This window comes from Antechinus flavipes, chromosome 2 (assembly GCF_016432865.1).
Source record: "Antechinus flavipes isolate AdamAnt ecotype Samford, QLD, Australia chromosome 2, AdamAnt_v2, whole genome shotgun sequence".
Lineage (NCBI taxonomy): Eukaryota > Metazoa > Chordata > Mammalia > Dasyuromorphia > Dasyuridae > Antechinus > Antechinus flavipes.
The window spans coordinates 38,298,001-38,324,333 of NC_067399.1; the positions used below are offsets into that span (position 1 = coordinate 38,298,001).

The 26,333-nt window shown below is 36.9% G+C and overlaps 1 protein-coding gene across 1 annotated transcript in view; it reads left to right on the top strand.

Moving 5' to 3' along the window:
- The window catches only part of LOC127546390 (zinc finger protein 566-like), an 83,817-nt gene extending 58,965 nt beyond the window's left edge, over positions 1 to 24,852 (top strand). Inside the window, exons 5-6 of the mRNA XM_051973523.1 lie at positions 16,150 to 16,457; positions 24,847 to 24,852. Of these exons, the coding sequence (XP_051829483.1) occupies positions 16,150 to 16,457; positions 24,847 to 24,852 (314 nt within the window). The remainder of the gene's footprint in view (positions 1 to 16,149; positions 16,458 to 24,846) is intronic.
- Positions 24,853 to 26,333: the final 1,481 nt, after the last annotated feature.

Sequence of the window (26,333 nt, forward strand, 5' to 3'; positions counted from 1 at the left end):
GCTTTTTTGTTTTTCTTCCCGGGTTATTTTTATCTTCTGAATCCAATTCTTCCTGTGCAACAAGAGAACACATATATTGTATCTAGGATATACTATAACATATTTAACATGTATAAGACTATTTGCCATCTAGGGGAGGGGATGGAGAGAGGAATGGGAAAAGTCGGAACAGAATTGAATGCAAGGGACAATGTAAAAAATTACCCATACATATGTTCTGTCAATAAAAAGTTATTAAAAATAATTACTGGGAAAACTAGAAAATAGTATAGCAGACAATAGGCAGTGACCAATGCCTAACATCCTATATACCAAGGGAAGTTTGAAATGGATCATGATTTTGATATAAAAGGTAAGGAGAAGAAGGGATAATTTGCTCTTCAGATATGTGCAGAAGGAAGGAATTTATGGCCAAGAAAGAACTAGAGAACATTTATGAAATGCAAAGTGGATAATTTTGATTACATTAAATAAAAAAGGTTTTGTAGATACAAAACCATGTACCTAAACTAGAAAGAAAGGAGAAAACCAAGAAAAAAAAATTTACATCCATTGTTTCTAATAAAAGCCTCATTTCTAAGATATGTAGATGATTGTCTCAAATTTATGATAATGTGAGCAATTTCCCAACTGATAAGTGGACAAAGGATATGAACAATTTTCAGAAAAAGAAATTAAAGCCATTTCTAGTCATATGCAAAAATGCTCTAAATCACTATTGATTACAGAAATGCATTTTAAGATAACTCTGAGATAACCATATTCATATTTAGTAGGATGAAAGGAAAAGATAATGATAAATGAAAAACTGAGACACTAATATATTGGTGGAATTAAGAACTGATCCAACCATGCTGGAGTAGAATTTGGAACAATGCCCAAACAGCTTTAAAATTCTGCATATCCTTTGATCTAGCAGTGTCTCTACTTAATCCATATCACAAAGAAATCATAAAAAAGGAAAAGAAACCAAATGTGCAAAAATTTTTGAAGTGGCAAGGAACTGGAAAATGAGTGGCTGAATAAATTAGGGTATATGAATGTAATGAAATATCATTGTTCTGTAAGATATAATAAGCAGTCTGATTTTAGAAAAACCTGGAAAGACTTACATGAACTGATGCTAAGTGAGAAGAGACCCAAGAAAACAATGCACACAGCAACAAGATTATGTGATGATCAACTGTGATGGACTTGACTCTTTTCAATAGTGAGGTGATTCAAGGCATTTCCAGTGAATTTGTGATGGAGGGAGCTATCTGCATCCAGAGAAAGGGCTATGGAAACCAGATGCAGATCAAAACTTCTTATTTTCACCTTTTTTTGGTGATTTCTTGGTTTTATTTTGTCATTCCCCCCTTCCCCCCCCCCCACTTTGATCTGGTTTTTCTAACACAACGTGATAAAGATAGAAATATGTTTGGGAGAATATGTTTAACCTATGTTGGATTACTTGCTGTCTAGGGGTGGAAGGAGGTGGAGAGGGAGGGAATAAAATTGAAATACAAGGTTTTGCAAGGGTGAATGTTGGAAAATATCTTTTCGGGGATAGCTAGGTGGCACAGTGCATAGAGCACCCTCTGAAGTCAAGAGTTTATGAGTTAAAATCTGACCTCAGATACTTAACACATCCTAGCTGTGTGACCCTAGGCAAGTCACTTAACCCCATTTGCATCAGCCAAAAAAAAAATCTTTTCATGCATATTTGAAAAAAAAGTTAGCATTAAATATGAAAAAGGAAATAAAAATTTAAAAAACATTTCATTTTGGGTTACATTTTGAGTTTCAAGTGTCTCCCTACTTTCTTTTTCTTTTTCTTTTTTTTTTTTTTTTTTATAACTTTTTATTGACAGAACCCATGCCAGGGTAATTTTTTACAACATTATCCCTTGCACTCACTTCTGTTCCTATTTTTCCCCTCCTTCCCTCCACCCCCTCCCCCAGATGAGAAGCAGTCCTATACATGTTAAATAGGTTACAGTATATCCTAGATACAATATATGTGTGCATAACCGAACAGTTCTCTTGTTGCACAGGGAGAATTGGATTCAGACGGTATAAATAACCCGGGAAGAAAAACAAAAATGCAAGCAGTTTACATTCATTTCCCAGTGTTCTTTTTTTGGGTGTAGCTGCTTCTGTCCATCCTTGATCAACTGAAACTGACTTTGTTGAAGAAATCCACTTCCATCAGAATACATCCTCATACAGTATCATTGTTGAAATATATAATGATCTCCTGGTTCTGCTCATTTCACTTAGCATCAGTTCATGTAAGTCTCGCCAGTCCTCTCTGTATTCATCCTGCTGATCATTTGTTACAGAACAATAATATTCCCTAACATTGATATACCACAATTTACTCAATCATTCTCCAATTGATGGGCATCCATTCATTTTCCAGCCTTTAGCCACTACAAACAGGGCTGCCAGAAACATTTTAGCGCATACAGGTCCCTTTCCTTTCTTTAGTATCTCTTTGGGGTATAAGCCCAGTAGTAGCACTGCTGGATCAAAGGATATGCACAGTTTGATAACTTTTTGAGGATAGTTCCAAATTGCTCTCCAGAATGGCTGGATGTGTTCACAATTCCACCAACAATGTATCAGTGTCCCTGTTTTCCCACATCTCCTCCAACATTCCCCATTATCTTTCCCTGTCATTCTAGCCAATCTGACAAGTGTGTAGTGGTATCTCAGAGTTGTCTTAATTTGCATTTCTCTGATTAAAAATGATTTGAAGCATATTTTCATATGGCTATAAATAGTTTTAATTTCTTCATCTGAGAATTGTCTGTTCATATCCTTTGACCATTTATCAATTGTCTCCCTACTTTCTTACCCGCCTTAGAATAGTAGATGGCTTTTGAAGTTTCTGATATCTCTCATGCTAAGATTCTGTTGTGTTTTAGAAATTACTAACATTCCAAGATGTTACTGTGGAATTCACTCAGGAGGAATGGAGCTATTTGGATCCTGGCCAGAAGGACATGTACAGGGATGTGATGCTGGAGAACTATGAGAACTTCATCTTTCTTGGTAAGCTAACTTCTTTTCAGTCTTTCAATCAGGATTTATTCAGCTGTGGCTGAGTACCAAGAACTATGATAGTCATGAAGAGAACAAAGGTAAAAATTGGGCTCTGCTCTCATTGAGCTTCTGTACTATCCAGAAAAACATGAAATATGTAATTGTCAAGACAGAACTAGTCAATTCTAGGGGATGGGAATGGCCAGTATGGGGATGAGCCAAAGATGGCAGGACTGAGTTCTGAGGTGTCTCTGTGTTCTCAGCACTTTCCACTTATTTCTCCTTGAGCAGGGCTTCCAGTAACTAAACCAAATGTGATTTCTCAGCTGGAGAGACATGAAGACCCCTGGCTCTCAGGGAAAGAAGACCCCAGATGCATTTCTGAGAGTGAGTAATAACCAGGCGGGCAGGGGGTGCAGTCCCCTGAGTGTAATGTCTGGGCTAGCACTCTGGTGGGCCTCAGGATCAGCCTAAGGACTTGGGCTTAGTGGCGGAGTGAAGTGAAGGAGGCAGGAGAGCAAACACATGGCTGGTCAAAGATGGAGTCTGGAGTCTGGAGCCTGAAGTCTTCTCTGTGGTTGAGATCGCCGCAGCCGAGAGAGACCTCTGTCTCTCAGCCTCCCTTAAATACCCCAGCTCGACTGTACCAAGAGATCATTGTATATAACATCACTATTATATAATGATCAATTCTGATGGACATAACTCTTTTCAACAATGAGATGATTCAAACCAGTTCTAATTGTTCAGTGATGAAGAGAATCAGCTACACCCAGAGAGTGGCCTGTGGGAACTGAATGTGGTTCACACCATAGCATTTTTAGTCTTTTTGTTGTTTGTTTGCATTTTATTTTGCTTCTCTCTCTTTTTTTTTTTTTTTTACTGGTTTGATTTGATTTTTCTGGTGCAGCAAGATAATTGTATAAATATGTATGCATATATTGGATTTAACATATCTTTCTATCATGTTTAACATATATTGGACTACTTGCCATCTAGGGGAGGATGTGAGGGAAGGGGATAGAAATTGGAACACAAGGTTTTGCAAGGTCTAATGTTGAAGAATTGTCCATGCATATGTTTTTTTAATTATTTAAAAAATTTTTTTTATTATAGCTTTTTATTTACAAAATATATGCATGGGTAATTTTTCAACATTGACCCTTGAAAAACCTTCTGTTTCAAATTTTCCCCTTCTTCTCCCCACGCCTCCCCTAGATGGCAGATAGTCCAATACATGTTAAATATGTTAAAGTCTATGTTAAATACAATATATATATGTACATATTTATATAGTTATCTTGCTGCACAAGAAAAAACAGATTTAGAAAGAAGTTGAAAATAACCTGAGAAAGAAAACAAAAATGCAAGCAAACAATAACAGAAAGAGTGAAAATGCTATGTTGTAGTCTATACTCATATCCCATAGTTCTTTCACTGGGTGTAGCTGTTCTTTTCATTACTGAACAAATGGAACTGATTTGGATCCTCTCATTGTCGAAGAGAGCCATGTCCATCAGAATTGATCATCATACAATCTTGTTGCTGTGTATTATGATCTTCTGGTTCTACTTATTTCACTTAGCATCAGTTCATGTAAGTCTCTCCAAACCTTTCTGAAATCATCCTGCTGGTTGTTTCTTACAGAACAATTATATTCCATGACATTCATATACCATAACTCATTCAGCCATTCTCCATTCATTTCCATCCAGTTTCCAGTTTCTAGCCACTACAAAGAAGGCTGCCCTAAACATTTTTGCACATACAGGTCCCTTTCCCTTCTTTAAGATCTCTTTGGGAGAAATTCCATTCAAAATAACTGTTGATAGCATAAAATATTTGGGAATCTATCTACCAAAGGAAAGTCAGGAATTATATGAGCAAAATTACAAAAAAGTTTCCACACAAATAAAGTCAGACTTAAATAATTGGAAAAATATTAAGTGCTCTTGGATAGGCCAAGCGAATATAATAAAGATGACAACACTCCCTAAACTAATCTATTTATTTAGTGCTATACCAATCAGACTTCCAAGAAAATATTTTAATGATCTAGAAAAAATAACAACAAAATTCATATGGAACAATAAAAAGTTGAGAAACTCAAGGGAATTAATGAAAAAAAATTAAATGAAGGTGGCCTAGCTGTACCTGATCTAAAATTATATTATAAAGCAGCAGTCACCAAAACCATTGGCTAAGAAATAGATTAGTGGATCAGTGGAAAAGGATAGGTTCACAAGACAGAATAGTCAACTATAGCAATCTAGTGTTTGACAAACCCAAAGATCCTAACTTTTGGGATAAGAATTCATTATTTGATAAAAACTGCTGGGATAACTGGAAATTAGTATGGCAGAAATTAGGCATGGACCCACACTTAACACTACATACCAAGATAAGATCAAAATGGGTTCATGACCTAGGCATAAAGAACGAGATTATAAATAAATTAGAGGAATATAGTAGAGTTTATCTCTCAGACTTGTGGAGGAGAAAGAAATTTGTGACCAAAGATGAACTAGAGACCATTACTGATCACAAAATAGAAAATTTTGATTATATCAAATTAAAAAGCCTTTGTACAAACAAAACTAATGCAAACAAGATTAGAAGGGAAGCAACAAACTGAGAAAACATCTTCACAGTTAAAGGTTCTGATAAAGGCCTCATTTCCAAAATATATAGAGAACTGACTCTAATTTATAAGAAATCAAGCCATTCTCCAATTGATAAATGGTCAAAGGATATGAACAAACAATTTTCAGATGATGAAATTGAAACTATTACCACTCATATGACAGAGTGTTCCAAATCATTATTGATCAGAGAAATGCAAATTAAGACAACTCTGAGATACCACTACACACCTGTCAGATTGGCTAAGATGACAGGAAAAAATAATGATGAATGTTGGAGGGGATGCGGGAAAACTGGGACACTGATGCATTGTTGGTGGAGTTGTGAATGAATCCAACCATTCTGGAGAGCAATCTGGAATTATGCCCCAAAAGTTATCAAACTGTGCATACCCTTTGATCCAGCAGTGCTATTACTGGGCTTATACCCCAAAGAGATACTAAAGAAGGGAAAGGGACCTGTATGTGCCAAAATGTTTGTGGCAACCCTGTTTGTAGTGGCTAGAAACTGGAATTTGAATGGATGCCCATAAATTGGAGAATGGCTGGGTAAATTGTGGTATATGAATGTTATGGAATATTATTGTTCTGTAAGAAATGACCAGCAGGGTGAATACAGAGAGGCTTGGAGAGACTTACATGAACTGATGCTAAGTGAAATGGACAGAACCAGGAGATCACTTTACACTTCGACAACGATATTGTATGAGGATGTATTCTGATGGAAGTGGATTTCTTTGACAAAGAGACCTAACTCAGTTTCAATTGATAAATGATGGACAGAAGCAGCTACACCCAAAGAAAGAACACTGGGAAACGAATGTGAACTATTTGCATTTTTGTTTTTCTTCCCGGGTTATTTTTACCTTCTGAATCCAATTCTCCCTGTGCAACAAGAGAACTGTTCAGTTCTGCAAACATATATTGTATCTAGGATATACTGCAACATATCTAACATATATAGGACTGCTTGCCATCTAAGGGAGGGGGTGGAGGGAGGGAGGAGAAAAATCGGAACAGAAACAAGTGCAAGGGATAATGTAAAAAAATTACCCTGGCATGGATTCTGTCAATATAAAGTTATTATTAAATAAAATAAAATAAAATATTTTTAAAAATCTCTTTGGGATGTAAAACCAATAGAAACACTGCTGGATCAAAGGGTATGCACAGTTTGATAACTTTTTGAATATAGTTCCAAATTGCTCTCCAGAGCAGTTGGATTCGTTCACAACTCCACCAACAATGTACTAGTGTCCCAGTTTTCTCACATCCCCTCCAACATTCATCATTATCTTTTCCTGTCATCTTAGCCAATCTGACAGGTGTGTCGTGGTATCTCAGAGTTGTCTTAATTTGCATTTCTCTGATCAATAATGATTTGAAACCCCTTTTCATATGACTAGAAATAGTTTCAATTTCTTTGTCTGAAAATTGTCTGTTTATATCCTTTGACTATTTATTAATTGTAGAATTGTTTGATTACTTATAAATTAGAGTTCATTCTCTATATATTTTGGAAATGAGGTCTTTATCAGAACCTGTAATATCCAGGCTAGCTTTCTGGAGGGCCTTGGGACCAGCCTTGGTCTCAGCAGAATAATCACCATGAGGAATAAAGTCCAAAGTCTTTATTGTCTCTTTCAGTCTCCCAATCTGAACCAGTCTGCTCCACAATCCCCTCCAGCAGTCTAATTTAGTCTGACTGTCTGACCATGAGGAATAAAGTCCAAAGTCTTTATTGTCTCTTTCAGTCTCCCAATCTGAACCAGTCTGCTCCACAATCCCCTCCAGCAGTCTAATTTAGTCTGACTGTCTGACCTAGTCTCTTCCAGCATTCTGCCAGTCTGTAGTCTCTCTTAGTGCAAGAGGCAGGAGAGCCACCACGAGGATGATCAAACATAGAATATCTGTGGCTGACTTTGCCCTGAGTTTAAATACCCTTTTATTATTACATCAACTGTAGAACTGTTACATCACCATCCTAAGTACCAAGTATATGTAAACTAGATAACTATTGTCTCATCAATTCCACTGAGTTGACAGCTTCTTTCAAATATACTTCTCCAAAGTTCTGCCCGCTACATCTCCCGCTTTCTTTTGTTTTAGAACAGGTGGTCATGCCCTCCCTGACTTCTCAGGAAGGAAAGTGAAAATCACCAAAGGGAAATGAGGAGTCAAACCAGATATTGTTAGCAGGTTTCCTCTAGGCTGAAAATTGAAACAGGTATACATAAATCCATCAGCATGGGAAGGTATTACACAAGCATATAATATAATTCAGGCTAGTAGTGACGTAACAAACAACATGAATCAACATAGTGATAAAACAAACAATATGAATATACATATACATAAGTCCTAGAAGGAAGGTATAGAAATAATCATACATACACTTTTTTCATTAGCCAAGAGATAGTCCAAAACCAGTCTATGCCTATGACTTCATGTCTCAGGGAATCCAATGATTCCTGTCATTTTTCAGGTCCTACAACAATCTTATCACGTCTGAGGGATTACAATGATTCCTGAGGGTTTTGAAGTCCAATAATTTAATATGTCCATGAGTCAAACGCTATAACTGCTATGCTCTTTCAATGGTGGGCACAATCAGCAACAGAACCACCCAATATTTCTTGGGTCTTCTCCTTCGTTTCAAGGGTCTGCTCCGCCTCTCTTCGATGGACAAGGTGAATATGGCTCGTTGGCACCCATCTGATTCCTTCCCCATCTGTAAAGATGCAAAACGTCTCCCCCAAGCAGTTAACCTATCTGGTTCCTTCCATTCACCATTTTCTGGATCTCTCCACATCACCTGGTGATCATCTAAAGATAGTGGAGCTGCTCATACTGGACACTGCCCTTCCGGTGGGTTATAAAACCTGTGTGCTGGAGTCAGTGCATCTTTGTCAAAAATGAAAAAAATTAATAGTGTAGAGGGCTAAGTTTAAAAGTTCTCTAGAGTTGCCTGCGGCTCCCCCTTTCTTTTGTTTTTGGAGGAGCAGCTTGATGTCTCTGTTTCTCCTTTCTACTCTTGCCTGTCCTTGAGGATTAAAGGGTATGCCAGTGATATGTAAAATCTTATACTGTGCATAAAAATGTGTAAAGTATTTAGAAGTATATGTAGGTCCATTATCTGTTGCAAAAGTGAATCTTGAAAAGGTGTCTACTACAACATAAATAAAAGACAGATGACTAAAAGATTTATAATGGATCACATCCACTTGCCAAATTTTATTGGGTCTCAAACGACAAGGGTTCTTCAACCTGGAGGGAATGTAGGAACGTGGAAAGGAAGGCAAGTTGTACAGGTTTTTACTATGCTCCGAGCTTCCTATCTTGTTATCCCAAATTGCAAATGGAAAACTCGAACAGCCTGATGATGTTTAGAATGAGATTTGGGGGCTGTTTGAAATAAAGGAGTATTGACTAACCTGGTTAGAAGGCTGTCTCCCTTTGAATTTCCATCAAAAATAGGACCTGGAAGTCCTCTATGAGAGTGGCCAAGCAAGATATAAATCTTACCTGCATGCTTTTTCACTTGCTTTTGAAGTTCTTTAAAGAGCTACAAACTTTATGTTATATTATATATTAGAAGCTACAAACTTTATTTGGGCTATGGCAATTCTTTGTATCATACCTACTAGATAGGCTGAATCAGATATTATATTTATATCTCCTGGATAATAAGAGCTAGCATGATTGCATATAATTCATTCTGCTGACTTCTGACTACTCGCTTTATAGTTAAGTCACAAGAGTATACAGCACAAATGTTATGTTTGGATGCATCTATAAAGGTAGTTGGTCCTTGAAGAGGAACTTTAGAAACCTTTTCTTCAAGAATCCATCACCAATTATGTAATAGTTGGATTATCTTTTTTTTTTTTTTTGTATTTTATTTTATTATTTTTTTTTTTTCTATTTAAAATTTTTATTTTAGTTGGATTATCTTTAATGGAGACATGTGTGTAAAATTTGGAGCTGTGGCCAATAAAACTTGCCACTCTGGGATGGTGTTGCAGCATACATTAATTTGTGCATTGATATAAAAGGTGTATATCTTGTCAGGACTTATTCCAGATAATTGTACTGCTCGCTTAATGGCCTGTAATAAAATTCTAGCCACAAGCACTGGGTAAGGAGTAAGGCTTTGTTCTGGTTGTGCTGGGAAGTTTATATACTCTATTACACTGTGTCCTTGATGAAGGACTGCTGTGGATGCCTCTTGTGTAGCAAAAACTGATATTTCCAAGGGTTTTTGAGTGACTCTTTCAACTACATTGGATAAAGCCAGTTCAACTTCTCTCAAAGCCTCTTGAGCTTCTTTTGTAAGCTGGCATGGTGAGATTAAAGCAGTGTGTCCCCTTAAAATGTCATATAGAGGTTGCAATTGATAGGTGAGTCAACCTAACACTGGACACATCCATTGGATATCTTCTATCAATTTCTGAAAGTCATTTAAGGTGTTAAGCTTCTCTGTTCTTAAGGAAAGTTTTTTGTACTGTAAACACCTTAGGGTATACTTTATATTCTAAATATTGAAAAGGAGCGTGCCTTTGAATTTTTCTGGAGCTATGTGCAATTTGTAGTTCTTTAGTGTTTCTATGGTCTTTTGTTGATATGCTTCTAACATTTGCTTCTAACACCTCAATATATCATCCATGTAATGTAATAACAACTTTTGGAAATGCTTTTCTTACTGGAGTAAGAACAGCAGCAACATACATTTGATACATAGTGGGGCTGTTTTTCATTCCCTGTGACAAAACTGTCCATTCATATCTTTTATAAGGTTCAGCTAAGTTAATCCTGGGCACTAAAAAGGCAAATCTTTTCATATCCTCCTTTTCCAGAGGGATAGAATAGAAACAGTCCTTGATGTCTATAACCCAAAGAGCCATTCTCTAGGCAAATGAGTAGAAGATGGAAGTCCAGGATGAAAAATTCTCATAGTTTCCATCTATTCATTTACCTTTCTTAAATCAGTCAACATCCTCCATTTTCCAGATTTCTTTCTTACAACAAATACAGGGGAATTCCAAGAACTTAGAGAAGGTTGTAAATGTCCTTGGTCAAGGTGCTCCTGTATTATCTAATAAGGCCTGAATTTTATTGCTAGCTAAGGGCCACTGTTTATCCACACTGGTGTATCAGTTTTCCATTGGATAGGAACAGGTGAAAGTGTTGGCAGGCTTTCAACTGCAGCCCTGCCTAAAAAATCGAAGTACTCATTTTTGATCCTAATTGTTGTAAAATGTCTCTTCCCCACAGATTGATGGGGATTTTTCAACTACAAAAGGAGTAAAAACTCCTCTTCGCCTTCAAATGTTCATCTCATAGGAGTAGCACTAACTTCAGCTGCTATTGATCCTCCTATGCCATACATGTAGGTGTCTGCCTAAATCTTTGGCCAGTGACTGGGCCAGCTGGCCCCTCTAATGACTGTACGATCTGCACCAGTGTCTACCAATCCTTCTAATGGTAGGCCATTTACATAAATAGTGAGCATAGGGCGTTCAGCTGTCATAGCTGCTGTCCAGTATATTCCTGGATTTTGTTGCTTGGAGTAAGAATCTGGGTGACTATCACTAGATTGCTTATTAGGAGTCTGTATCAGTAAACCTGATACTACTACTTCTCCTGGGTGATAAGTCACACATTGTCTACCTGTATTAGTGACTGGGATATTATCTACACATTCCCCAGTTTCCCACATCAGTGTGTGGATGGATACTGTTTCGTACATACTCTCAGGAGGTGAAATGGTCAAGCCTACTGTGCCTGGAGGCAAGGGATCCATAGGCTGGAGAGGAACAGATTTCACCTTTCCAGGGGGTATCTCAATTGTCCCAGCTGCATACAACTCTATTCTCCCCAATTGTAATCCCTTTCTCCCATAATGTTGCTTCCTGGCTGATTGATTGTGTAATCCCTTTCTCCCATCAGATTGTTTCTTGGCTGATTGGTTATGTCTGAGTACTGAACTTCTAAAGACTCTCTGGGTGTACCATTGGCTGCCATCATACTCCAAGTGTTTTTTGTCTGGGGCCCTGGAGCTGGGCCCCTTATCCCATTTCCTTGAGTCAGTCTACATTCTGATGCCCAATAGAAGCCTCTGTTGCATTTTGGACATGGGGTTTTGGGTCTTGTTCTCCCATCCTGTTTTCTCATTCTATCTCTATGCCAAAACTGAGCTTTCAGATGTCCTACTTTACTACATTGAAAGCACTGACAAGTCTCTCTGGAAGTCCCTTGCCAAAAGGGTCCCTGTTTTCCCATGTTCAGATCTTGGGAAGTCTGCATCATAGCCTGGGTATAAAAGGTATTTGTGCCCACTGTGGCATATTGTCTTATGATCCCCTCTAAAGGAGCATCTTTGTATAGTCCCAGTATAATTCTTCTACAAACCTCATTAGCATTTTCTTTAGCAAGTTGTCTTATCATAATGTCTGTTACTGCATTTTCACTATTAGTTCATATGACAGCTATCTGCAGACATCACACAAAATCACCAAAGGATTCATTTGGACCTTGGGCTATTTTCGTGAAGGCTTCCTTTCTATCTTGTTTACCTGGGAGGGTGCCCCATGCTTTGATAGTAGCAAAAGCAATTTGTTCATATGCTGTTATGGGGTAATTAATCTGTGGTTAAGCCTCTGCATAAGAACCTATACCTGTTAGTTGGTCACAGGTGATTGGTGTATTAACTCCAGTTTGCCTATTTTGTTGGGCTTGTATCCTACAGAGCTCACTATATTCAGAAAGCCTCAGCAAGTTTTGTCCAGGTTCTAAACATATCCTTGCTATAAATTTCCAATCATTAGGGGTTAAAACTTCATAAGTCGAATTCTGTAATGACATCTTAATATGACACGATGTAGACTCATAAAGAGTGTAAGCCTTCTTCAGATCTTTGATAATTTTCAGATTAAAAGGAGTATATCTTCTTTTTTCTTGACCTGAAGAGTTAAGCTGTTCAATCACAGGATATGTTTGTATTCTCAAATCAGCTGTATCCTGCCCTTCTTCTTGGGCTTTTAAGTAATGCCTTTTGTAATGAAGTCTTAGGGGGTGGGCAGGGTTTCTGTATGGGCGATAGTGATGGGTCACTGCCCTTCCCACTCTTCCTCCTACTTCCGACCATAAAGACAAAATTGATGGAGGAAGGTCAAGAGATGGGGAATGCACTAAGGGCACCTGCTTGGGTATGGGGACGTGGGGCATGGCATGGTACTCAACTTGGTCTGCCTGGTTATGTCCACCAGCTGTGTTCAGTCCCATCCCCCTCTTCCTCTTTCTCCTCACACTTCCTTGTTCAGCTGTGCTTATGGTACTCAATTTCTAATTCTGCAAACCTTTCAGCTGTTTTATCAGTACTCTCCCCTTCCTGCTCTTTCTTCTTTTTCCTTATTCTAAAACTTATATAATTCCTTAAAGCCATTTGTATTATATTGTATATATAGAATGTTTCTTAAGGAATTGAATCAGGACCATTATTTTCATAATCTTCAAATAGTTGCTCTCCAGTAGTTTCCACTTGTCTAGTTCTAATCTTTCTTCCTTTGAGTACCAAGGGGATGTGGACTCTAATGTTTCTAAAAGTCCAAGGATTAGATCCAATCAAGGATTGCTCCTATGAAGCCGAGGGGGGATTGTATGAGGGCAGCAATAATTACTAAGCCTATGTGACTATCAGAGGAGTAGGCGATGAATGATTTGAGGTCTGTTTGTCGCAGACAAATAGAGCTTGTTATAATCATACCTCAGAGAGATAAAATCATGAACGGGTAGCATAGGGTTGTGGTTACTGGTTCAGTAAAGGCTGTGATTCATATAATGCCATACCCTCCTAGTTTTTACTAACACACCTTGGCTCTTCATTAACCTAACTAAGCCTTCTTCATATTTCCCTTGGGGTGGGGGAGAAGAAGGAGGTTCTTCTCTCGGTATTAGCCCCATTTCAGCTAAGAAATGAAAGTTACTAGTTTAGCCCTTACCAAAGATTCCTGCTTGTCTATTTTAATACTCACTCTTTTTCCAGGTCACGGGATTTTTCCAGTGAACTTAAGATCAAGTCAGTCAAGCTGCATGTTGGTCCTTAGTCCCCATTGGGTGCTAATATGTAATGTCCAGACTAGTTCTCTGGTGGGCTTTGGGATCAGCCTGAGGGCTTGAGCTTAGTGGGGGAGTGAAGTGAAGGAGGTAGGAGACCAGATACATGGCTGGTCAAAGATGGAGTCTGGACTCTGGAGTCTGGAGCCTGAAGTCTTCTCTGTGGCTGAGATTGCCTCGGCCAAGAGAAACCACTGTCTCTGGGACTCCCTTAAATACCCCAGTACGACTACATCATCACACCATACTGGGCACATGCAGCTATAAAGCATCACATCACCACATTACCCTAAGCATATGCCAACTAGACCACATCATTATATTATGGCAGGTATGTGGGTAGAGAACCAACATCTCACACCCAGTAGGTACTTATCTACAAGCACTCTGCTGTCCTAGATTCAAGTGCACCCTTTCAGAATTCAGGCCTGCTACACCTGAGTGCCAGCCCTGGACTGAAGGAGCCTCAGAGTTCTGAGTTCCAGCCAGAAGGAAATGACAAACTCCTTTGAGATATGAATCTCTGCCAAAAACCTTCAAAGGGGCTTACAAAGGGTCAGATGCAGCTAAAAACTCCTGATCCAGAAATCTAGGCAGGGACAGGACTGAGGTTGATTGGATCATTAGAGTGAGTTACTTTGGAAATGTTCGGCCTGGAGCTCTCTTTCAAGGTCCATACACTTGAGGAGAGGAGCTGTGGTTGTCCATCCTGCACTCCTCCTGTAAGCTCACCTATCATGTCAAGAAATGGTTTTCTAGCAAATCTGCCCTTGTATTTCTCTCTGGTCTCAGAAAAAGCTGTAATTCTTCTTGATCATGCTTAGCCTTTCACATATATGTTAGATAATGTCCTTTATTTCTACGACAATTTTCTGTTCGTAAATGCTTACATTATTTTTTCTCTTTGATGAGTCTTTTTTGAGAGATAAAGGGAAAAGAACTTTCAGGTGTAGGTCTGACGTCTATTTTAAAAAATCACACCATTGCTCCAGCTTGTTGTCTCTTTTATCTTCCTTTCAATTTGTCTCATTCTTTTCAGTGACAGATCCTATAAAGATTCCATCTATACCTTCTATCTACATCCTACTTTCCCCTTCCCATCTTCAATTTCCACTGCTTCATATAAAATTGTAATTAATGTCATTACTGAATTTAATGATAACTATAGGAATTATGTATAGAAGAATTACACATGTTTAACAGATATTGGAATACATGCTGCGTAGTGGAGGGATTTAGGGGAATGGAGGAGAAAAAACAATTTGGAGCACAAGGTTTTACAAGGGTGAATGTTAAAAATTATTGCATATGTTATGAAAATTAAAATTTTTAATTTAGAAAATTAAAAGACTAATTTCCTTTAAAAATCATAAGGATAACAAATATACTAATAGCATATTTACTGATGTTTAGCAATATTTGGAATGTATGGTGTTTCTCTTATTCCCATTTTAGAGGAAGGTTTGTGAAATTCCATAACATTTAAGTTGTCCATTGTCACTTACCTAATAAGTAGCACAACTGATATTTACACTTTGGCTTTCTATCTCAACAAATTTAGGGATTTTCCTAATAGATGAAAACATAGGACATGAAAGCAAGCTCTAAGGGGCTGAACTGTTACCAAATACAAAGAGCACCAGCTTCCTAGTTATCAGACCTGGGTTCAGAGCCTGCCTCTAACACTAAGTGTGACATTGGACAATTCATTTCATCTCTCAATGCTCTTTTTTTTATTAAGATCCTGAGTCCTGTCCAACACTTTGTGATCCTTTTTGGGGTTTTCAGATCCTGGAATGGTCTACCATTTCCTTCTCCAGATAATGTGACAGATGGAAAACTGAGGCCAACAGGATTAAGTGACTTGACCCGGGTCTCTCAGCTAGAAAGTGTCTTTTCAGGAAGATGAGTCTTCTTGAGTGGAGGTTCAGTGCTCTGTGCAGTATGGCAGTCACACCTCACTGTTCAATGTTCTAGGCAGCTCCCAAGCTATAACTTTCATAGAAGGTAGAAACCTATTTTGGTCTAGGTAATCTCTTTATAAATTCATAGCTTCAATCACTATCTCTTCTTCAGTGTTATCAGAGATCAACTTGAAATGTAATCATCTATGGTTTTAGAATTATTGTTTTTCTCTATAAAAATTTTAACAGTTTTGAAGTCTTGGGCAGTGCTGTTACTTTCCCCTCACTTATTTTTGAGCTTCAGCTCCTTCTTGATCATTTTTCTTCTACCTTGTCCAAATCGGTCTCTACCCTTCTTCCTAATGGAGGTGACTGAATCTAGAATTGAGCATAAAGTAGTTTTCTTTTCCCCACAACATTGAGCACTGGGTGCTGACACTTTTTTGTGTTCCTTTCAGATTCCCCTGTTGAAAAAAGAGAATGTGAAACCAAGGAGTCAACTCTAAAACAGTATATTACCACTGGAGAGACATCCAGACAAGGACTCATAAAGGATGATTTCTACAAATCTAAATTGGGAGCAGCTTGGAATCATGATACTGAATTAGAAAAACAGACAAACAATCTAGAAAGACAGTCCATGAAGGTAATAGTTAAGCACAACAAAACTTCATGTAGCAGAATTTCCATATTGAAGAACCTTTGTAAGTTTAATAAATACAGGAAGGTTTTCAGTCACCAGTCCAAACTGAATCATTACCATAGAGTGTGTTCTCAAGGAGAACCTCATAGAATTAATGAATGTAACATCAGTTCCTGCCTTAGTGTACATGGAGGAATTCACACTTTAGTGAAATCTCCTAAATTTGGTGAATGTGATAAGGCTTCCAGTTACAACCTTACTGTTCATCAGGAAAATCTTCTGGAAGAAAAGCCTACTAAACAATATAATAATGATAGCAAAACTTTTAGCCAGAAAGGATATCTTTCTCAACAGAAAAGAATTCCTACTGAAAAGAAACCCTATAAATGTAATGAATGTGGGAAAACTTTCAGCCTTAAGAAAACCTTTAATAGACACAAGACGATCCATACTTCTCCGAAACCTTATAAATGTAAAGAATGTGAAAAAGCTTTTAGATTCAAGGCATCCCTTAATGAACATGAGAGAATTCATACTGGAGAGAAACCCTATAAATGTAATGAATGTGGAAAAGCATTCTTCCGGAAGGATAGCCTTAAGATGCATAAGAAAATTCATACTGGAGAAAAACCATATATATGTAAAGAATGTGGAAAAGCTTTCAGCTTAAAGAGAGTCCTGGTTGTGCATGGAGTAATTCATAGTGGGGAGAAGCCCTATAAATGTAATGAATGTGGAAAAGCCTTCAGGTTTAAGAAAGGTCTTGAGGCACATGAAGCAGGTCATTCTGAGAAGAAACCCTACAAATGTAATGAATGTGGAAAAGGCTTCACTCGGAAGGATCACCTTAAGAGGCATGAGAAAATTCATACTGAAGGTAAACCATACATATGTAATAAATGTGGAAAAATCTTTAGGTTTAAAGAAGGCTTGGATATACATGAGGCAATTCATAATGGGGAGAAGCCTCATAAATGTAATGAATGTGGAAAAACCTACCAGCAGAAAAGAAGTCTTAATGCACATAAGAGAATTCATACTGGAGAGAAACCCTTTAAATGTAATGAGTGTGGAAAAGCCTACCAGCAGAAAAGAAGCCTTATTGCACATAAGAGAATTCATACTGGAGAGAAACCCTTTAAATGTAATGACTGTGGAAAAACCTACCTGCGGAAGGGAAGCCTTAGTGCACACAAGAGAATTCATACTGGAGAGAACCCCTTTAAATGTAATGAGTGTGGAAAAGTCTTCAGAGACAAAAATCATCTAAATAGACATGTGAAAATTCATACTAGAGAAAAATGTTATAAATGTAATAAATGTGGCAAAGCCTTCAAACATAATGGACATTTTAATAGACATAAGAAAACTCATTGATATGAAAGTCTATATATGTAATGAACGTGGGAATGTAATGTAATGGAAATGTAAGGGAAATCTAAATTTACATAAGAGATTTCATATTGGAGAGAAACCGTAACAATGTAAGGAAGTGCATAAAAACTTTTAAAAAACATTAATTCATATTGGAGGGAACTCTTTTGAATGTACTGATGTTGAAGCAGACTATAGCTGAAATCCAAACTTTACATAATAAAAAATGAAAACTTGAGAAAATTTTCTTGTGCAGTTGAAACCTTAAGAAATATCAGATAATTTATACTGGTGAGAAATCTAAATCTTAAGAATGTATGTGAGAAAGCTTTCAAACAGCAGGAACACTTTATCTTACATGAAAATATCTTTACTAGCTCAAGCTGATATAACATCTTTGGCAATCATAGTGATTGAGTAATTGGGTTTGGGGGAATAATCATATAACCAGGGGACATGGAGGAGTGGGGCGACTGGAACTAGGGAGGAATGAATTGAGATTGACACTTCTGGGCAAAAGGTATTTAAAGATCTTGCAAGATTGGACACAGAATGGATTACGGTACCAAGTAAATTTCAACTTCACATCATTCTGTGTAAATAAGACATGGTCTTGTTTCATCATCCTGATAATGAGGAACAAATGATGTTTATCATGATGTTTAAAGTCCACATCATAAATACTAGCCCTTATTATTATGCCAGTTATTCAAATTAAATGTAAAGATAATTTTTAATGTCCTTCCTCCGACTTAGCAATATTTTATTTTTTTCTAATTATATATAAGGATAATTTTCACCATTTTTTGGTAAGATTTTAAGTTCCAAATTTTCTCCCTTTCCCCTTCCTAAACAATTTCATATAGATTATACATACATGTACAATCATTTAAAACATTTCCATATTATGTGAGAAAAATAAATAAATAAGGAAAACCATGAGAAAAAAAAAAAGGTGAAAATAGTATGCTTGGATCTGCATTCAGTCTTCATAGTTTCAATCCCAAGCGTATTAGAATTCTCTTGGATGAATATATTCCTGAGAAGACTGAAGTCTATCAGAGATGATCATCTACATAAAGTTGGTGTTGCTGTGTACAGTTCTGCTCACTTCACTGAGCTTCAATTTATGTAGTTCTGCAGGTTTTTCTGAAATCTGCTCATTTTTCTTCTTCTTCTTCTTCTTCTTCTTCTTCTTCTTCTTCTGTGGCAATTGGGGTTAAGTGACTTGCCCAGGGTCACACAGCCAGGAAGTGTTAGGTGTCCAAGGTCAGATTTGAACTTAGGTCTTCCTGATTTCAGGACTGGTGCTCTATCTACTGCACCATCTAGCTGCCCCTTGTTCATTATTTCTCATAGAACAGTTGTAATTCATTACATTCATATATAACAACTTATTCAGCTATTCCCCAGTTGATAGTCATCCTCTCAGGTTCTAATTTTTTTTTATCACCACAAATAGCTGCTCTAAATGTTTTTGTGAATGTTCTTTTCCCCTTATTAATAATCTCTTTGGGATTCAGAATTAGTAATAATATAAAATAGTTGAGAAGCTATTTGCCAAGGGAAAGTTGGGAACTATATGAGCAAGACTACAAAACACTTTCCACACAAATAAAGTCACATGTAAGCAAGTAGAAAAATATCAAGTGCTCTTGGATAGGTTGAACAAATATAATACAGATGACAATACTTCCTAAACTAATCAATTTATTTAGTGCTATACCAATCAAACTGCCAAGAAACTATTTTACTGACGTAGAAAAAATAACAGAATTCATCTGGAAGAACAAAATGTCAAGAATCTCAAAGGAATTAATGAAGAGAAAAGCAAATGAAGGTGGTCTAGCTGTACCAGATCTAAAACTATATTATTAATATATATGTATGTGTATGTGTGTGTGTATGTGTGATCAAAACTATTTGCTTCTAGCTAAGAAATAGAGAAGATCAGTGGAATAGGTTTAGGTTCACAGAACAAAATGGTCAATGACTATAGCAATCTAGTTGAAAAACCCAAAGACCCCAGCTTTTGGGATGATAATTCACTATTTGACAAAAACTGCTGGGAAAAATGAAAATTGATATGACAGAAAATAGGCATAGACCCACACCTAATACTGTATACCAAGATAAGGTTGAAATAGGCTCATGAGCTAGACATAAAGAATGAGATTATAAATAAATTAGAAGAATATAGGATAGTTACCTCTGAGATTTGTGGAGGAAGGAATTTGTGACCAAAGAATTAGAGATCATTATTGATCACAAAATAGATAATTCTGATTATATTAAATTGAAAAGTTTTTGTACAAACAAAACTAATGCAGACAAGATTAGAAGGGAAGCAATAAACTGGGAAAACACTTTTACATCCAAAGGATCTGATAAAGGCCTCATTTAAAAAATATAGAGAGAATTGACTCAAATTTCTAATAAATAGACCAAGCCATTCTCCAATTGATAAATGGTCAAAGAATATGAACAGATAATTTTCAGATGAAGAAATTGAAACTATTTGTAGTCACATGAAAAGTTGCTCTGAAACACTATTGATCAAAGAAATTCAAATTAAGACAACTCTGAGATACCATTATACACTTCTCAGATTGGCTAAGATGACAGGAAAAGATAATAACGAATGTTGGAGGGGATATGGGAAAACTAGGATATTAATACATTGTTGGTAGAACTGGGAATACATCCAACCATTCTGGAAAGCAATTTGGAACTATGCTCAAAAAGTTATCAAATTGTGCATGCCCTTTGATTTCAACAGTGTTTCTCCTGGATTATATCCCAAAGAGATCTTAAAGGAGGGAAAGTGACCTTATGTGCAAAAATGTTTGTGGCAGCCCTTTTCATACTGCAGGAAACAGGAAACTGAGCCCATCAATTAGAGAATGGCTGAATCAATTGTGGTATGTGAATGTTATGGAATATTATTGCTCTGTAAGAAATGATCAGCAGGATGATTTCAGAGAGACCTGGAGAGTCTTATATGAATGATGCAAAGTGAAATGAGCAGAACAAGGAGATCATTATACATGGCAACAAAAAGACTACAGGATGATCAATTCTGTTGAACATGGCTCTCTTCAACATTGAGATGATTCAAACCAGTTCCACTTGTTGGAGAGAGCCATGTATACTCAGAGAGAGAACCATGGGAACAGAATGTGGAACATAACATAGTATTCTCACTTTCTGTGTTGTTATTTGCTTACATTTTGTTTTCTTTCTCAGTTTTTCTTTTCCTTTCTTCTTGATCAGATTTTTCTTGTGCAGCAAGATAACTGTATAAATATGTATACATATATTGGATTTAACATGTATTTTAACATACATTGGACTATCTGCCAACTAGGGGAGGGGCTGGGGGCAAGGAAGAGAAAATTTGAAACAAAAGATTTTGCAAGGGTCAATGTTGGAAAAATTACCCATGCATATGTTTTGCAAATAAATAAATAAAATGTTAAAATTTTAATTTAAGGAGAACGCTAATGCCGACTTTAAAAAGGTGATGATAGTAGTAAATATGTGAGCAACAGAAAGGGAAAGATTGAAGGAAGAAAGAATTCAGGGAGGGAAAGAAAAAGGAGAAAAGAAAGGAGGTAGGAAAGAAAGAAGAATCAAATTCTATTCTAGCCTACAGGAATCAAGAGAAACCCTCCTGTTTTAAACTTTAACTGGTAATTTAGTGAAATTGAACTTTGTTTTCTCTGAATGCCTGTTAAACTAATCATTTATATCCTATGATATATTTCGATCAATGTAATCAATAAATTGCTAAAACTAACAAGGGCATGTTCATAACATTAAAAAGGAAAAAGGTGAAAAAAAAAAAAAAAAAAGGTGATGATAGGTCTCCCTAGAGACACCAGCATAGAAGACATAGGTAAAAGATGTAAAAAAGTTGTATAGTGCTGAGGTGTGAACCAGAGCCCTAAAAGAGGGAAAGGCATTTCCATCTGAATGAAAATGCTATAGATGTGGTAAAGCCAGCTGGACATGTCAAGGATTGTAAAAATAACACCAGTAAAAATGTAGGCAATTGTTTTAAGTATGGAAAGCCTGGACATTATACAAAACAGTGTAGAAAGAAGCTGGGAAACGGGATTGGGAGGGGTGCTACAAACCTTTCCTGTGCAAATGAATTGAATAGTGAGTACAGGACACTATGGGCCCAGCAGTCATCGAAAGGGCAATTTACAGTTTAGGGAACTTCCAAATTCCCCCCCCCCCACACACACACACATACCACAGTCAATCTGCCTGTGCAATCTATTTAGGGAAAGGTGCTAATTTTGAACAATCCTGACTATGTTCCCAGTATCATTCATACTATCATATTGGATCCGGGGAATCTCATCTAATCTTTACAAACCCCCATGATGAAACTACTTACATCAATAATAAACAGCCTGTAGCTTTAGGGAGCTTAGAAGAGAAAGGCATTGATTTAGGACTAGCACAATATATAAATTTGAGGAAGCCCTAGTATAATATTAGATTAATGGGACAGACATTCAGAGGAATCTTGGATACTGGGGCAGATTGAACTGTCATTAGGGCAGATGAATGGCCCTCTTCCTGGGAACTTGAATAGGCCACTCAAAAAGTAAATGAAGTGGGCGGAAATCAAATGGTATACTAGGTGAAAGAATGGTTAGAATGGTTAGAAGTAGGTGGAATGCAAAGTACTATTAAGCCTTTAATAGTTCCTGGGCTTAGAGTGAATCTATGGGGAAGAGACATTATGGAATACTTAAGGCTAAGACTGACAAATGAGAATTTTTCGTAGGGTGTACTTGTCCCCCTTTGAAGTGGAAAAACATTCAGCCTATCTGGGTGGATCAATGACATATGGTAACATATGGAAAAACTCCTTGCTTTGGAAATGTTGACGAAAGAACAACTCCATTTAGGGCATATTGAGGAATCCTTTAGTCCTTGGAATTCTGTTTTTGTTATTACAAAGAAGTTATGGAAATTTAGATTATTAGATTATACAGACTTGAGGCAGGTAAATATTGCATTAGAAACAGGAGTTTTACAACCAGATTTGCCATCCCCAAATATACCAAAAAATCATTGCATAGATATTCAAGATTATTTCTACAGCATTCCTTTACATCCTGCTGACCATGAAAAATTTGCTTTTTTTTGTGCCACAAATTAACATGAAGGACCCAATGAAAAGATATAAATAAATAGAAGGTTTTACCCCAGGGTATGGCACTTTGTGCCAATAGTATGTGTTGAGAACAATAGAATTGATTAGGAAAAAATGGCCGAACACATACATTATACATTATATGGATGATATTCTGGTGTCGCATCTAGATAAACAGAAACTGAATCAGGTTTCAGTAAAGATAGCCAAAGAATTAGAGAAATATGGTCTGCATATTGCACCAGAAAAAAATTCAGATTACTGCCTCATATTCATACTTAGGGTTTAATATAAAAGGCCAAATTATCCCTCAAAAGCCACCTATGATCGATTGCACAAAAAATAAAAACCTTGAATGATTTTCAAAAATTAGTAGGTTCCATTCAATGGATTAGAGCCATACCCTACTCCTTCTAGTATGATGCAGCCCTTACATGAGATTCTAAAAGGAGATTCCAATTTTTCATCAGCTAGGGAATGGTCTCCTGCAGAGTCAGAGGCAATCCAATCCATTATGCATCTGATAGAGACCTCTTATACTGATAGGGTAGATGATACCCAGACCACAGAAGTGTCTATTTTTATGTCTGATTTGCCTTTTGCTGCCCTTCAACAAGGATAAGCACTGTTAGAATGGGTTTATTGCTCTTTCAACAAAACTTTTGAAAATAAATTGGAAGCAACTGGTAAGTCCGCCCTTAAAGCTATAAAAAGAGCAGCATTACTGACAGAAAAGCAGCCTATTGTTAGCTTTAAACTGTCAAGAGAAGACCTTGAGGAATTACAACAATCCTTTCTGTTGTGGGCTTTAAATTAGTCAATGGGCCTCTGTATGACCTTCTTCATCCTTACTTACTTATTCTTATTATGACATTTGGACATATCCACAATGAATAAAGTGTAAGCATCTCCCCCATGGAAGGACCAAATATGTTCACTGACATGACAAAAAACTACTGTGTTGCAATATATCCTGAAAAATCGGACCAGCTGTTAGTTTTAGATGCTCCATATGAATCCACTAAAAAGAATGAACTTTTTGCTGTCATAGCAGCCCTTGAACGTTACAGAGAACCTCTTAATATAATATCTGACAGTGAATACACAGTAGGACTTTTACAAAAAATAGAGCAAGCTATTATATGTGATAAAAACATGCAAATAGCAGATTTAATAAAGAAAGCTCAAATAGTTATATTTAATAGAAATCATCCTTTTTATATCCTGCAGTCAGGTCTCATACTGCTGGAAAAGGTTCCATTTTTGAAGGTAATCAAATTGTGGGTGAGGCTGTTTCACTGCAAATATGTCAGACTTCGATTGAGGCACATGATAAATTCCATTTATCTTCACATTCCTTGAGATGCCTCTATGGCATTTCTAAGGAACAAGCATGGCAGATAGTTAAGAAATGTCTCAAATGTGTTTCATTTACTCCATCAACCCCTGTAAGAATTAATTCTCGAGGACTTCCCCCTAATGAAATTTGGCAAATGGATGTCACACATATTAGAGGTCAGTGTGTACATGTTACTACTTTTTGTACCTTTCTTTGGGCAACCATTTAAGGTGGTGAAAAAGTTATTCATGTAAAAAAAATTTATTCCATTGCTTTGCTTTGGCTGGTACCCCAAGGGAATTAAGAGTGACAGTTTATGGACCAGTTTATGTTTCAAAAATATTTGCATGGGGGCAGCTAGGTGGCATAGGGATAGAGTACCAGCCCTGAAGTCAGGAGGACCTGAGTTCAAATCCAACCTTGACACTTAACACTTCCTAGCTGTGTGACCCTGGGCAAGTCACTTAACCCTAATTGCCTCAGGAAAAATATATATTTTCATGAAGCAAGAAATTGCTATTAGACATGTTACTAGGACTGCTTACAATTTGACTGGCCAAGCTATTATGGAAAGAGCTAACAGGACTCTTTTTTTTTTCCCCCTGTGTTTTTCCCGTTTATAGTCATGACTGGTATAGATCTCCTACTAAAAACATTTTATATTGATTGCATGATTTAATAATAGAGTTAAGCACTGTGTTTCCTGTGTAATGGCCTTCCCCTTGAGTACTCCATCTGTAATTCCTGGATGTCGATCCCATAGAGTTGATGGCATTATGGATCATTGATCATACCTGGAATCATACTCAGAACACTATCATTTACAATCCCATGGGTTCTAACAACAAATTTGAAATAATCATAGCTTTAGATGGATTCACTTATTAAGGCTTGTATTTCCTTCATATAGGTGAAAAAATTCAAGGCATTGAATTTTATATTTCTCAAATAAGTCATGTTCTTAGATGAGCTCTAAAGGGACTTCTTCCTTCTTTATCTATATATAAGGTGCTAAGACTTAACTCAAACTTAATATAAAATAGAGCTAAAACAGAAATTAGACTCTTAAAAATAAACAATTAACGTGATGAGAGACTTTTAATTGTTGCATCATGAGGGCCTGAATTGGAAAATGAATCTTTGTTTTTCTTAATACTATTAAATAGATGGTTCAAACAATTTTTTACATTAAAATTTTTAATCCAACTTTGCAAATTGTATCATGTCTCACACTAATCATATTATCATAATGAAAGACTATTATAAAGTGTCATCTTATAAACTAAATAACCCACCAAATGTAAGGCTTCATAGTGCTGTTATCTGTGATTCAAATGACAATTCAAAGTGATCCCTTACTAAACTAGCGTATAGAGTTCATTTTATCTTTTTCTTTTTCATACTTGTCCTTATCAATAGGATTTACTATGTGAGGAGAAAGGCAGGGACACAGCTATGTTAGTTCTCTTTGTTTTCAGGTATGAGCCATAAGCAACCAATGGTATGTCAGGATGTCCTGGCGAGGTTCAGAATTACCCAGGTGGGGAAATTTCTTATTTACCAAGATGGGGATGGTTCAAGAGAATCCCACCTTCACCTTTGCAAGGAAGTTCTCTCAACTTTCTAAGACACAAACAACTACCTGTGGCAATCCGCAGAAGGCAGGGGAATATGGCATTGTCCTTGAATGATGAACTCACAGCCTTATGCAGGGTCAAGACATTAATACCCGCATATAAGACTCAGAAGAGCCCCAAATTGTTGTTTCTCAAACAGCAAAATTTCACTAATTTTAGGTTAGGACTAGATAATTGTTTTTCTCATATATTAGCCTCAAAATCTCATCTAGAATTTTTTTTTTTATCTCGCATTCATTCCCCTTGGTTTGCAGATAAAGCTAAGGAGAGAACATCAGCCATTTCTAGCATAGATTTGGGATAAGACTGAGACAAGATTCCCTCAACAGAATCCAGATGACAAGTAGGTCATACCTGGGCACAATTTCCTTGATGAAGGCTACGGTGTCAGAGGGAGCTGTGCCCAAGTTTAACCTTGGTCAAGAGCTGCCTTGGGCACAATCATAATCTTCTGCAGGTGCTCAAAGAGGGGT